This window comes from Temnothorax americanus, unplaced genomic scaffold, assembly GCF_048541705.1.
Source record: "Temnothorax americanus isolate GAGA-0224 unplaced genomic scaffold, ASM4854170v1 Scaffold15, whole genome shotgun sequence".
In the NCBI taxonomy this organism is placed as follows: Eukaryota; Metazoa; Arthropoda; class Insecta; order Hymenoptera; family Formicidae; genus Temnothorax; species Temnothorax americanus.
The window spans coordinates 757496-772394 of record NW_027509286.1 but is presented as its reverse complement, the minus strand read 5'-3'; the positions used below and the strand labels follow the sequence as shown (position 1 = coordinate 772394).

The 14899-nt window shown below is 40.2% G+C and overlaps 2 protein-coding genes across 2 annotated transcripts; one reads left to right on the top strand and one right to left on the bottom strand.

Moving 5' to 3' along the window:
* The first annotated feature begins 1276 nt into the window (after window positions 1–1276).
* Window positions 1277–5242, top strand: Dan (protein distal antenna). Its single transcript, XM_077402165.1, has 2 exons — window positions 1277–1896; window positions 2771–5242. Exon 2 carries the CDS (start codon window positions 3710–3712, stop codon window positions 4967–4969), a length of 1260 nt encoding a protein of 419 aa, XP_077258291.1. The 5' UTR covers window positions 1277–1896; window positions 2771–3709; the 3' UTR covers window positions 4970–5242.
* A 260-nt stretch (window positions 5243–5502) lies between these two features.
* On the bottom strand, window positions 5503–10653 carry LOC143895186 (uncharacterized). Its single transcript, XM_077402152.1, has 3 exons — window positions 10617–10653; window positions 8079–8626; window positions 5503–5649 (listed from the first exon to the last, which is right to left on the bottom strand). Exons 1-3 carry the CDS (start codon window positions 10651–10653, stop codon window positions 5503–5505), a joined length of 732 nt encoding a protein of 243 aa, XP_077258278.1.
* Window positions 10654–14899: the final 4246 nt, after the last annotated feature.

Below are 14899 nucleotides of genomic sequence, written 5' to 3'. Positions count from 1 at the left end.
ATCTCGCCTGGTGTTACAATTCTGTTATCTTTGGTGAACTTCAAATCGATCGATTACTCGCGATAGCCTCTTAGCTTGTTCGTACCTTTTATTCGTATCAGATAAACACACGAAAATTTTCGCCGTTGCTTTCTACCGCTAGCACACAGACTCCAAACTTTTATGTTACATGTTACGCGCGCACGCACGCACGCACGCACAATTCTTTTTAAGAGCTCTCTTTTTTAAGACGTTATTTATAAGCTAGTTCAATAAATATTGTCATTAGAATAATAACAATAATAATAGACCCCCAAGGACGTCTGAAAAAGGCGCACGCGGTCGTCCTCGTGCTCGTCATTGCCGCGATACGCTTTCATCCGAGATTCTAGCAAAGTTGAAGCTCTGAAATCCTAAACGTGCGCGGGGACAGCGATAATTATCGAGAGTAGGACGCCTCTCTCTCTCTCTCTCTCGCTCTCTTTCTCTTTCTCCGCGCTACCATCGCGCGGTGAAAAACGAGCTGGCATACGTGACGAAATGCGGTCGGTCCTCGCGCGTGTATCGCCGACGAGGCCGCGGGATATCGGGGCGCGTACAGGTACACACTTGTCGCGTATTCGCGTTCGTGCGCGCGCGACGGTTACTCGCGGTAAATTTACCCGCGAATTATCGCGAGAGCGAGTTCTCCTTACCGCGCCTCGCCCGGTCTCGCCTCGCTTCGCCTCGCCTCGCCTTGCCGCGCCTGGCCGCGCCGCGCCCGGTGTAACTCCGCGTCGAATATGCTCGTACGGATTTTAGGCCGCGCGCTCGTAAATCCGGCTCTCCCTCGGGGATTGCTGGCAGAGGTGGCGGGAAGGATTTAAGGGTTTTGCTGCGTCCAACATCCTTTGACCCTCTCTCTCTCTCTCTCTCTTTCTCTCTCCGTTGAGCTTTCATATCTCGCACAAAAGACCGGCAAACCTCGGCAAATGTTATAAATATTACGGAATTTTCTTATGTGATTTTCTATGTACCTAAAGCATGAGAGTGGTCCGTTTCGTGCCGACGGACACGCGTTTCTCGTTCTTTCCGCGTACAATGCGTGACTGATTGATAGTTGATTGATATCTATCTAAAAACTCTTAAATATAATGTAAATATAATTGTGGACAGATTCGAGCTTGAATCATTTTGTGCGTTAAATAATTAATAAATGCTGTGCTAGTAATAAAAAGAGATATAATGTAGAGTAGAATCGGGAGAGAAAAATTTCTCCGATTTACGAGTTTATTTATTTATTTTTTTTTTTTTAATCATTTCAATCTTTTTGGGTCCGGACGATTTTCTAGGTTCCTGACGATTTCTGAGTCTATAAGGTAAAGAATCCACGGACACTCTCGTCGCAGAGTCGAACGGCGAGATCCTTCTCCTCGTCATTGTCGATGGGTCAAGTGACAGAGAGAAAAGAGGCCGAAAACGGTCCGACGAAGGGCACAGGAACAGGAAGGGAGACGATTCGCGAACGCGAAGGCAGGGGAGGGACGGTTTCCTCGCGCCGTTGGTGAGAAGAGTGGGAATGCGCGCAAAATGTATCCTGACGTAGCGCGCAGCGGGAGATGGAGGGGAGGCTCGCTGACCAGTCGACCGCCGACGCGGAGCGGAGTTCGCTGCGTTTAGTTGCGGTTCGTATTCGGCTGCGACATGAGGAGCCGAGTGTACGCGGTAGTACAAGATACCGGTAGTATTGTGACAGGGTAGTGATAGTTCGCATAGCGGACATATCGGAGTCAGTCTCGGTTTGAGTCTTGCCAAAGGGCAGCCAAAGTCGACGCAGTGCCGGAGTGCATTGGTAATCTCGTGGGATACACAATTTAAACATACGATCGGCGAGGAGTCAGCGCGAGTTAATTCCTTCGACGGTGGACACTTGGAGTGGTGAGTGACAATTTTATTATTTTGGAGTCGGAGTGTGGATCGCGCGTTAAGGGTGTTACGAGTTTTTAGCCCGCGCTTTCCCTCACGGTCAAGTCAATCGCGCCCGCGGTAATTAAGTCAATCGCGCCCGCGATAGTCAAGTCAATCGCCCCCGTGATTTTAGATAATCACATTACCCCTTAAGTGAAAATTATTTTTGCGTAACTGAATATGGACAGAACTAATTGAGAGAATTAAGAGAATAGTATAACTTAAAAATCTTTGAAACAGATAGAATAGCTAATTACGATTTTTAGTTACGCGTAATCGTAGGCGCCAAAGTGAATTATTTCCGTCTTTATTTTTTCCAGAGCGAGTCAATCGCGCCGGTAATAGCGAAATTAATCGCGCTCATGATAGTCAAGTCAAGTCAGTCGCATCCCCGCGACAGTCAAGTCAATCGTATCCGCGACGACGCGAGAACGCGGCGTAATCGGTGTGTTTTCCTCCTTTCGTTCGCGATCGTGCTCAATCTCGCTCGCGAACGACGCGACTAGGCGACGAGGAACTTGGACGTTGCGAACGCAAAGAAAGAACGCGAAGCCAGACGAAGCCCGCGAAACGGACGACGCGCATCGCGGGGTATTACGCGGTCGCGACCCGTCGCGTTCATGAATTTCGCGAATCAAAACAGGCATTCTCGAACGACGACGACGACGACGAGCGCGCCGGCGAAAACTGATCTTCGGGCCGGTGCGCGATCTCTCGTGCCGGAACGTACGTGCCTATCACCGTCTCCATTTCACCCGTTTCGTCTATCTCGCTCACGCTCCGACTACCACCCCAACCATGCCATTCCGCGTGGTACAGCAATAATATCGTTTCCCGCGCGCAGTGCGGATTGGCTGGTGCAGTCGCAACCGTGGAGCGGAGAGGAGCGCCGGGGAGCACGAACACGCTTCGTTTTACTCGCGCTAGCGCCGTCAACGGGAGAGGAGCAGCGGTGGAGCGGCGAAGCGGTAAGGTGTAGAGCAGCCAGCGGCAGCAGAGCCTTGCTTCGACGGAGGGCAGGGGAACGCGTAGGAGGGGAGAAGAAGTGAGTGAGAGAGAGAGAGAGAGAGAGAAAGAAAGAGAGAAGAGGTGGTGGTTGTAGCCGCCCGACCGACCGACCGAGTTGTTTCATTCATAAAAAAGTTCTTTATTACTCTCTGTGAGCGCATGTGCTATTCCACCACGGAGGAGGAACGAGTACTACTACTTCCCCGACCGGCTGCGACGGCGTAACCGCGTTTACACACAGTATTATTTACTACTGTGCGAGATACGAATCGGCGCCACACGCCGCACCGGCAGCGCAGCGTACGGATCGTTCCGTTTTCATCTCCGCATCCGTGCCAGTCATCTTCGCGTTCATCGTCCGGAGAGAAACTTAGTGTGCACGTGTCGATCTCAAAACGAACGCATAATTTAAATTTCTTTTTTATGTATTTTTACGCGCGACCCGACAATAGACTGAGTTGAATGGTGCGAATGGTCTAAAAATTGTTCGAGTTATCGAGTGAAGAGGGCAAGTGGATCAACGAACGCGAAATCCGGGTGACGGAGCGTAACGTCATTGCGAAGAATTCTTGACAGCAACCTGGATCATTCACAAGAAGCCGCCGTGGATCTCTCCCCTGAAGCGGGGGGAGCTACGGATCGGAGGGATCGTAGACAAACTCGCGAGCGTCGACAGCATAGTTTAAGCTATCGTCCAAATTACAACTTGTCGGGATACGATACTCTAAACGTCAGCGATCCTGGTCCTAGTACGAGTCAATCGTCCAGACAAACGATGCCGCGGAACGAATCGTCGAGATCCGCGGGCAAGCGACCGATGAGAGCAATGACGCCACAAGAAAAAATGGATGCTATCGGCAGAGTGCACGCTGGAGAATCCAAAGCGGCTGTGGCACGTGATATCGGTGTGCCCGAATCGACTTTACGCGGATGGTGTAAGGCGGAAGACAAAATCCGCGCTCAATTAAATAATGTAAGAACTACGGGGACCTACGATCATATTTTGACGTCCAGTTCGGAGAACAGCGATAATAGTCGAGCGGGATCCTCGTCACGGTCAACGCCGACCCAAAACACAATGGGAATGTCGACTTGTGGAGTTGCAGAGAGAGTCAACGAGGAGCCTGAGGCCGGGCCAGCGCCAAAGCGACCAAAAATGGAAAACAATTTGACATCCGTTGCCGCTGCCGCTGCAATCAGCATGAATAACATGAATAACATGTCGACATCGGCTCGAACACCTTTAATCAATGATCTAAATCCATTGTTAACTAATCCTACATTTCTCTACAATATGCTCACGCTGGGCGATGAGAAGACTCTAGCCGCGCTTAACTCGTTTATGACGAGAGGTACTTCTTCTTCTCACTCCGCATACTTAGCGCCTGCCGTGAATCTTCTTGAGAGTTTGCATAGGAACAACGGTGCGATGGGTAGCACGATGGCGATGTCAATGGGGAATATGTTGCCTACTAGCAATGCGCTAATTAACGGCAAAAGAAGGTACAACACTCATGGAATTGCGCCAACCGCGGAGATACCGCCGAGGGTCACAGCGAGGAGACAAAACAATCAATCGCCGAACGCGGAGAAACCGTCCGGAAGCATCTCCCAACCGACGAACAATCGTGCCTCCCCTATGCCATCAACATCGGCGAGCAACGGCAGTGTGGCGAATAATTCAAAATCGTCCAAAGACTGTAAAAAACTTGATGACATATTACGTCAACTACGACAACCAGGTGCCGGACAGTCAGAGTGTAGTATTGCAGAAATACTAGCCAATAATGCGATGAACAATAACAATAATAATGTCGACCATGTTGACAACGAAACATCTGAAAACCCCCTTCCGCCGGAATTTGCTGTCGTGTTAGAGTACGGTACTAAATTCGCAGATTGGTTACAAAAATATGGATCTGCCATCTGTACCTTCCGCCAAGTGATTCAGATAAGGGATATTTTAAAAAACATGTCGACCTGGGCGGAATCGAAGGAAATTGAGCCAAAGGAAAAGAGTAACGGTACGAGCTAGCTGAAACAACGGAGAAAGTGACACGTGTGAATAAATTATAAATAAATTAGTGTATAGAAAGAATTGTACAAAATTATATGTACATGTATGTAGGTAAATATGTGTGTGACTGTGTGTACATTTGTGTATATGAGAAAGCGTTCGCGTACGCGGTGCACAAGGAATGGGGACAATAAATAGCGGATCTCTGTATAATCGTGTATGTACATATTATATATATATATGAGTATAGATATGATGGATCCGCCATTTATTACTTCACATTCCTCCTTGTTTTATTAGCGTCTTGCAGAATGTGTTTGACGAAACGCGGACGCGATGTTCAGAGGTCCCGCAGGTGCACCTTTTCCTATATTTTTCTACCTCTTTTATAGGGTTGTTACTTTTATGTTTAAAAATTTATTATTTTCAAAAGGATCAGGTTTTGTTTCAAATTAAGACGACATTGGCATGAAAATAACCCGGATTGCGCGCAAAGATAAAGAAATTGAAAGAGGAAACGTATAAAAGAAAATCTTAGATTGGATTAAACCTCAGAAGGTTTGTTGACTTACCATAGTAAAAGCTTCGTCTAATGGCTGATATTCGATGTGATCGCTGATGAATTTTACACATCCACGCCACGTGTATAGTTCCGGATACGGCAACGTACTTCGTTTCATATTGGTAGATACAAATTTCTACGCAAAGTAGAAAAGATCCATTCTATAGTTGTCGCAGCGTAAGATATATTTTTTGCGTTCCTCTTTTATATTATTAAATATTTCTATTACTTTATCGTATTAACTAAAAATTGGGAATTAAGTCAAACATTTACGTACATTCAAGCCATATTACGTACAACTGTTTCTGTGAAATGATTGCGTATGAAGATACACGATAGAGAAATTTTTTTTTCTTCTGTTACATAACCAAAACAAAAATTCAAAAAAATTTTTAAATTAGTTGCACATTCTTTTACATATACTGCGAATGTTTTTACAATAAATTAATAGTAATAGTTGAATATCATATTTAGTTAATACGGTAGCAATCCTGTGTACCGCATTAGTATTTTGTATATATATTCGCGTTGTATTTCTTTTTCCAGTTTTCCGACTCTAATATGACAAATTTTAATAACATGAGAAAAATAAAAATAAAAAACATTTAAAAAACAAGAAAAAATATTTTTAAAAAATTTAAAAATGCGATGTAAAAAATATTTAAAAAATTTAAAATTTTTTGAAAATGTAAAAAATAAAAAATAAATTTCTTTTTTATATTTTTTCTTAATTTTTATGTAAATATTTTTAAGTATAATAAATTTTTCTCTATTTTTCTTTTTATTTAGATAAAACGCTAATGCTGGACATACGATTAATACTCTATTAATTAAATCACGTAGCGTAATATTGTACAATATAGTTTTAAGGATATAATTTTATGATGTAAATATGAAAATTCATATACCAAAGGAATACAGTCGAGCTGTGACTTACAAATAAGACTGAAACTTGCACTTATGTGCTAATTGGTATAGGCGATTTATTGTAAAAATATTCGAATCTATCGCGTTACTTCATACGCGATTATCTCGATCAGTACTGATGTGTAAAACTGTTGTAAAAGCGCGTACAAAATGTAATCACAACGATGTGAGATACTTATAAAATTGCACAAGTGACGCAATTAAAAACCGATTTTTAGTAATATTTTTAAAAACATCTTTGAATTTTTTAGATATATGTAGTTTGATATTTTGTTTCTAATGTTTTTCAAAATATTTTTTATTCTTATCATATTAGTAAAATTTGTCATATTAAAGTACGAGAAGCTGGAGAGGCAAGTGCAAAGCGAATCTTAAATCATTGGCTATATCTTTTTATGCAAAATGATTATTGCACATAAAGACTCTTTACCGAGATATATTATTGACACAATTTTAGCCGCGCAACACAAATCGCGTATACTTAACGCGAAATTTCTCTTCTCGGTTTTGCGTCCATCTTCCGTATGTACGCCCAACTCCAGTAACAGTTTCCAGTTTTGTATTGCATGGAATTTTGTAATCAGCGTTTACGTATAAGTTTTCGTTATTATTATAAGAAATTGCGGACTGTTATAAGAAATTGAGCGAAACTTAATTAGGACAATTTAAGTATATGAATTTCTCGTATTTTAATGATGATATTTGATTGCGGTTGGTGTAGACATTTTATTTCTGACACTTTGATTTTTGTAAAATGAACGATAACTTTGTACGGAATTTAAGAGCAAATTAAAAACAAAAAAAAAAGATAAAGATGTAAAAATAATTTGTCTTAATATTTAAGATCCATTAATCCTTAGATAACTATGTAAGTTCTTATTATTTTTAATAAAAATTAATGAGTCATATGCTAAATATGCTAAATTAAATATTATCAAAATTCTATTTCCTAATACGTCATCTATAATGATGCATTGTACATACTACATATCTTAATATATATTTGATAGATAAATGTATTTCAATTTCCCCTCAATTGTATCTTGTATTATACAGCATAAAAATTATATATGAAATTTATACTCTAAATTCTATCACGAATTACAAATTGTCTAGAGGAACTTTTAATGGCATTTCAAATAACTTTTTCTAATACCATGTGATTTCACATATTTTAACTATGCAATAGTATAGGACGTATGATCAGCTGATGTTGCGATCAGCTGATATTACAAACAGCTGACTTTTCAATCAGCTGATTTTGTGTTCCATTGGCCAGACTTATAACATTCTTCCTACAACAATCTTTACTTGTAGTATTTGTCAATTGCAAATACAAAGAATCAAGTTGCTTTGCAAAACTCTCGACACACAAAATAGTTACCAAACTTTTACAGCTTTTATAAAATAAACTCTCTCAATTAATATGCCCTGCTTTTTACCTTTTATAACCGGTATTGCACGATTTATCGGGTCCTACTAATTTGAAGAAAGAAGGGAAATAATTTGGCTCAATTAACATAAGATGTATGTAATAATTAAGATAGAAACGAAGACTTTGCGTTTATTACATTGATTTACATCGAGAGGCCGGTATTATTAAAATAAGAATTGATTTTGAGATTAAATTTTACCCACTTGTACACGACATTCGTTCTCGCAGGCCAACAATAACGGTCGGCGATTCGCGTATTTCGCATGAATCTGCCGGCGGAAGTTCTCCGCGTGCCACAGCAGCAGTCGCTCCTTGTCGCTGACGCAACGATAACTGTCCGGAAGTGATCGCGCATAGAGATCCTCCGCGATTGTCGATACATCCGGCCAACATAACTTGATTAGACCCAATTCGCGTTGCACTCGCCGCAGGATCTCCTCGACGGTACGAACGGGTTTCCCTTTCCCCTGTCTCTCATCCCTTGGATGTTCACCCGACGGCGACGAACGGAGATCGTCAAATTCGTGACTCGTCACGACGTCGTTCATTGCGATGGCAATTCGATTGTCCAACACCGAGGTCCGACGTGGGGTGTGAAAATGCGCGTTTGACCAACCGACCGACCGCGAATGTTTATTAGCACGATTACGATACCGCGATTCGAATTCGCATCGACATGCAAACAAGCCACGGTCGCTACGGCAACGCGATGCGGCAAGCGGCAAGTGTATATCACGCCGTGGTATCACGTCTCATGGGAAAGTACCGTAGGTGGCAGCATCAAGTGGAATGCAGGTAATAGAAGCATTGATGAATACTTATCGGAAGCTTTTAAAATGGATATTTGTTTACGAGGTGAGTATTGTTTGGTAAAGACCTTTACGGGAAGCTGGCTTTTTCGGCGAAAAACACTCACAGACATTTGAAGATCTCAATCCAAAGAAAAAGAAAAACTTGAGGTTTTTTGGTTCGAGATTTCTTCACGCGAGAAGTGGAAAAGGTTTTTTTATTTTGATGAATATTTTACAATAGAATGAAAAGTTTCGGTGTTCTGTTTACATAGTGGTAACAGAGAAGATGACGCTTTAGGCGTAGGTAAAGCGGGTCTGAAAGTGTGAAATCTGTATTGTCATCACAGGCAAAGGACTTGCAAGCTTTATTTGTGGCAGAGATATACCTATGTTATTGTTTGAAAACCCGAGAAAGGAGGGAATGCTTTTATTTTAATAATTATTATATACAGAATACAAAAATCTTCGATTATTTGTTTAAACTTGATGTCGATAGAGAAGAAATCACCTCAAATGTTGAATCTAAATGTGTGAAATCGATAATGTCGTCACGTGAAGCTGCAGGCGCACCGATGCCAGAAATGAGATGCAGCCTATAGCTTGAAACGGGAGAGATGAAGGAGATACTCACACAAAAGAGATGCAACGTTGATTGCATACAACCTAGCTTCTCTTTTGTGTGCGTATCCCCTCCATCTCCATTTCAACGGAACCGCGTTTCACTTCTGAAATTACTGGCTGTAGGTAGAATCGTATGCGTCTCTATTTTTTAGTTAAAAGAAAGATTTAATAACTCTTGAAAGAGAAGAAGAAAGAGTTTTTATTTTGATATTTTGACACGAAACAGGAATACTGATCGATGTTCCATTTATTTGTCGTTCATTTACTCGCATCGGTATAGGAAGGAAGCTGCCTCAAATATTATCAAGTAATATTACTGTATCGCGTTCTGTAATGTTCGAATATATATAAAAAAATGTGCATTATACAAAATATTTCTCTTATAGTATAGTATAGTATAAAATATAGTATGGTATATAATCTTATAATATAAGATTATATAGAATATAGCTAGAAATTAGATAAAGCAAATTATAACTTTAAACATTTTTCAAAAATCAGAATTTATTAATTTCTTTTATTCACAATATTTACATCATGATCTGGACTACTCCAAAAAACATTCCCAGTAAACAAAAAATCATTAACGCAATATTATTGCAATAATATTCAACACCATGTAACGTTTTAAAATATGTTATTTCTAATGTCATACATATACAATATATCATAAATAAAGTTTGACATACATCTTGAGATTTCTCTGTGATGTTAAAATGGAAATAAGAGAAACATTATTGCAAATTATAATGTATTAATGATTTTCCAATATTTTAATATATATATATATATATATATATATATATATATAATGTTATATAATATTGAATAAATGCTTTCTTTTTCTTTCTCCCTCTACCTCTCTCTCAAAGGTGCATTTGCGCACGAGATCTTTCTCGGAAAAAGAATACCTTAATTCTTTTAAGGGCATGACTAATTTGGTCAATGAATCAGAAAGGCAAGAACGAAGTATGGTCAGTCCTTACGTACTTAAGCCGTCATGTGCAGGGAGACTAGAGAAGAGGGGAGGGAACATATTCACTTTTCAGGTAGTCGAGCCACTGGTATTCGAAAACTCTACTCGAGTGCACGCTGCGTCGTTTCTATCTTTGTTACACTAAAAATTGAACAAGGACAGAACGACGCTGATGTGCATCATCCTCAACACACGTCTCAATCGGAGTCTCAATCACTTCAGCATTTGGACAGTTTTCGAACTTACACGAATGGTGATATTAATGTTAAGTTGCATATAGTTCAGCGTTTTGTCGCTTTATTCTTGCCCTTCTCAATAATTTACCTCAAAATTTTTGTTTTACATTTATTTACGAGGCTTGTCACTGCAGTGTCGAAGTTTCTTGTTCATTTTTCTGAAAGTTTTATAACTATGCATGATATCTAAATATCGTTATTTTGAATAAAACTTATCTGGACATATATATATATATATATATATATATCGAAGAAAATGAATCTGAATCATAGAGATAATACTCAAAAGAGCAAAGATAGATAGAGGACGAAGAATAGAGAGGAGAAAAAACTGGAGAGCTGTATGAAACGAAGAGGAGAGAGAAGTTTTTAGACAGAAGTTGAGGAAGGTAGAGTTAGAGAAAGATGCAAGAAGAAGGGGAAAAGTTACACGGTAAGATCAAAAAGGCAATGGGCAGAATAGATAAAGATAGAGAGAGAGAAGAGGGGAGGAAAAGAGGAGATGGTGCGACGAATATGTCGTATGTCAGTAAGGTAGGGGGTTCAAAATTCGTCCCCGGGCCTAATTTTGTCCACTTCAATTTCTCGGCCCTGTCGCTAAAAGCGCTATCGGCACCAGCACATGTGTATAGAGGAAGGCAAACAGAACCACTTATGAAAGTTACACTGTTGGAAAATTTGTGTTAAATCTAACGTAAATCACATGTCCCAAACGGTTCACTTAAATTTTTGTGTTAATTTAACATAATATGGATGTGTCGAATGGTAACACCGATACTATATGTTAAAATATTTCAGCAAAAAGGAAATGTAATTCTGATCGTAATTTGAGGTTAATTATGTGTACAATTAACATAACTTTTATGTTGAAGTTAAGATTGTAAGCTGAAATCAACACTTTTTTCTGTAAATTTTAACACATTTAATAAATACGTTCAAATTGTGTTACTTTAACATATTTTTTAAATTATTTTAATAATTTTATATTTTAAATTTGTTAACCCTTTTTGGTCACACTGGGTAAAATACACCCCAGCGTTTTTTGACTTCGAAAACGACCCAGTAAACCAATGGAAATGGGCCTTGTGCCGCCATCTACGGGTAGTTGGGACCTTCAAGTATCGATTCCCGTCGGTGGTATATTTTTCGGCCCGTTAGTTCTCTCTCGGCATTTTTTTCCGAAAAAAAATCGCACCTTTATAACCTCAAAATCAATACACTTTTTGGAACGGCCGCATAAACTGCAATAATTAGTGAAAAGTGCGTCATCTGAGGATGAAAAAACCGTTTGAAAAATTAAAATATCTTAAAAATTGAAAAAGTTACATTAGTTTTTATGAAAAGTCACTTTTCCGACTTTTTTTCAACAATTTTTTTACATATGTTAAATTAATTTTTTGCAAGTCAAACTTATACAGTCTTTTTAAGGAAGACTTAAACTGCAACAGGATATATATATTTTTTTTTTTAGGTCACCTACAATTTTTTATACACGTGCAAACACGCTGGGGGTGTATTTCACCCAATGTGACCGGTACGGGATTCTCGGGAGTGTGACTGAAAAGGGTTAAGGAGGTTGGTTGACGTCCCTTTGCGAGGCAGGCGGTGCGGCGGCGGGAAAGCATAAAGGTTAGATTTTCGTCGGGTGAAATAAACAAATTTTAGCAAATAAATATGTGGAATGCATTTAATTGCTGTTTCTTAAGGTTTGAAAACAGTTGTTTGTACAATTAAAACCCAAATACGTTATTATCCACGTTGAAATGTGGCGATGATAAATGTGGTCCTGTTTTATTTTTACAATTTGTTGATAATTATGTAGATAAATTATTTCAAAAAATTCTAATTAATTCAGGCAATAAGAGCCGAGCGTAATATTTAGCCGCTAAAGTTTTTTTTACAAAGTTAACAATTACTAAGTCAAAAAAGTCAAAAATACATAACGTACAAACTTTTTTGGGGTCATCTTCAGCGTGTTGTCTTAAAGGGATCCTGCAGTGACTGGCGAACTTCCTCGATGTCGATAATGTCAACCTTTCTAATTTTATTTTCCCTATATCTGTCTTTGTCTAATGAAATGACATCTGTCCTTTTTTCGATTGTTCGCCATCTCTCGCAAGATTCGGCAACTATACTGTTGCTGCTCTTCTTGTCATTCTGCATCCGTATTTGCATTACCAAAATAATTTTTCGATGGATCTTTTTTTGTACGCATTGAATCTTGGTTAATTTGAAAATGCAGCTTGGAAATTTTATTAAAAAATTTGAAAAAAAATTGTGCAAATTAGAAATTTGCACTTGGCTTTCTCATCAAATTGAGATGTAGAAATTTGCACATAGCAAAGTCACAATTTTGAAGTGAGAGAGTAGGAAATTAGCAAATTGAATCCACAACGTATTGCTACGCGCGAAAAGTTTCCTTTATGAGGAAGCCAAACTAAAAATTATGCATCTAATAAATACAAGATTCCTCATAGAGGAGCTTTTCGCGCGTAGCAATACGTTGTGGATTCAATTTGCTAATTTCCTACTCTCTCACTTCAAAATTGTGACTTTGCTATGTGCAAATTTCTACATCTCAATTTGATGAGAAAGCCAAGTGCAAATTTCTATATTGCACAATTTTTTAGAACGGCGTCATTTTGTTAAAGATTAATATTTTTAAAAATGTGTACGCTTAACTGAAACTACATTCGTATAGTTTAATAGTTTAAAATAACACCAAATTAATTTATTTTAAACATCCCGTTCTGACGGTCCACGAGCGTTCGCGATTTTTGACGGAGGTACATCACGGCACCACACGCTGAAAGTGCAAATATTAATATTTTTTAACGACTTTCTTTACAATATATTCAATATGTGTACTTTGAAAAAATAAAAAACTAATCTCATTGAATTTATTATTTCTCGCGAAAAAAATTAACGAAAGTAGCATTTTTCCGACCGTCAAAGTGGTTTCTTCCATAATCGCGCTTGCGGCAGTCAAGTCAATCGTATCCGCGACGACGCGAGAACACGACGTAATCGGTGTTTTTTCCTCTTTTTGTTCGTGATTGTGCTCAATCTCGCTCGCGAAAGACGCGACTAGGCGACGAGAAACTCATCAGACATTGCGAATGCAGAGAAAGAACGCGAAGTCAGACGCGAAACGGACGATGCGGATCCATCGGGGTATTACGCGGTCGTGACGCGTCGCGTTCGCGAATTTTGCCCGGCCCAGAATGCCCGTATCATCACACTAGCGATTGGCGATTGCGTTTACGTTTGCGTCTACGTCTTTTGACCAATCAGAACGGAAATCGCGAATCGCAATCGCCAGCAGCTATTTTTTTACTGGTCTAGAGACGTAAACGCAAACGTAGACGCAATCGCCAATCGCTAGTGTGATACGGGCATCGTATGTGGCTCTTGCCATCTCCATTTCATCCGTTTCGTCTATCTTGCTCACGCTCCGACTACCACCTCCATGCCATTTTACAGCAATAATATCGTATTCTTCGTGCAGTACAGATTGGCTGAAGACGCAACCGTGGAGCGGAGAGGAGCGCCGAGCCGAGGAGCACCAATCCGTTTTATTTACGCTAGTGTCGTCAACGGGAGAGGACCAGAAGTGGAGTGGCGTAAGCCAGCCAATGACGGCAGAGCCTTGCTTCGACGAAGGGCAAGAGAACGCGTAGGAGAGGAGAAGAAGTGACAAATCATCTTCGTGTTCGTCATCCGGAGAAAAACTTGGTGTGCGTGTGTCGATCTCGAAACGAACGCATAATTAAATTTTTTTTATATATTTTTACGCGCGATCCGGGAATAGAATAAATCGAATGGTGCGCGTCTAAAAATTGACCGAGTTATCAGGTGAAGAGGACAAGTGAATCAGCGAACACGAAATCCAGGTTCCGGATTGTCATTGTGAAGGACAGCAACATGAATCAATTACAAGAAGAAGCCTTGGCTCTCTTCCTTCAGTTCCTTCAAACGGCGAGAGATACGGATCGGAGGGACTGTGGACAAACTTGCGAGCGTCAACAGCTTAGTTCAAACTATTGTCCAAATTACGACTTGTCAAGATACAATACTCTAAACGTCAGCGATCCCGGTCCTAGCACCAGCCAATCGTCTATATTGCAAACGATGTCGCGGAACGAATCATCGCGATCCACGGGCAAACGAACGAAGACGATGCGCAGTCTAGAACAAAAATTGGCTGCTGTCGACATGGTGCACACTGGAGAACCCAAAGCGGTTGTGTCACGTAAGATCGGTGTGGCCGAATCAACTATACGGGGATGGTGTAAGGCGGAAGGCAAAATCCGCGCTCAATTAAATGATGCAAGAACTACGGGGTCAACGCCAACCCAAAACACAATGGGAATGTCGACTTGTGGAGTTGCAGAGAGAGT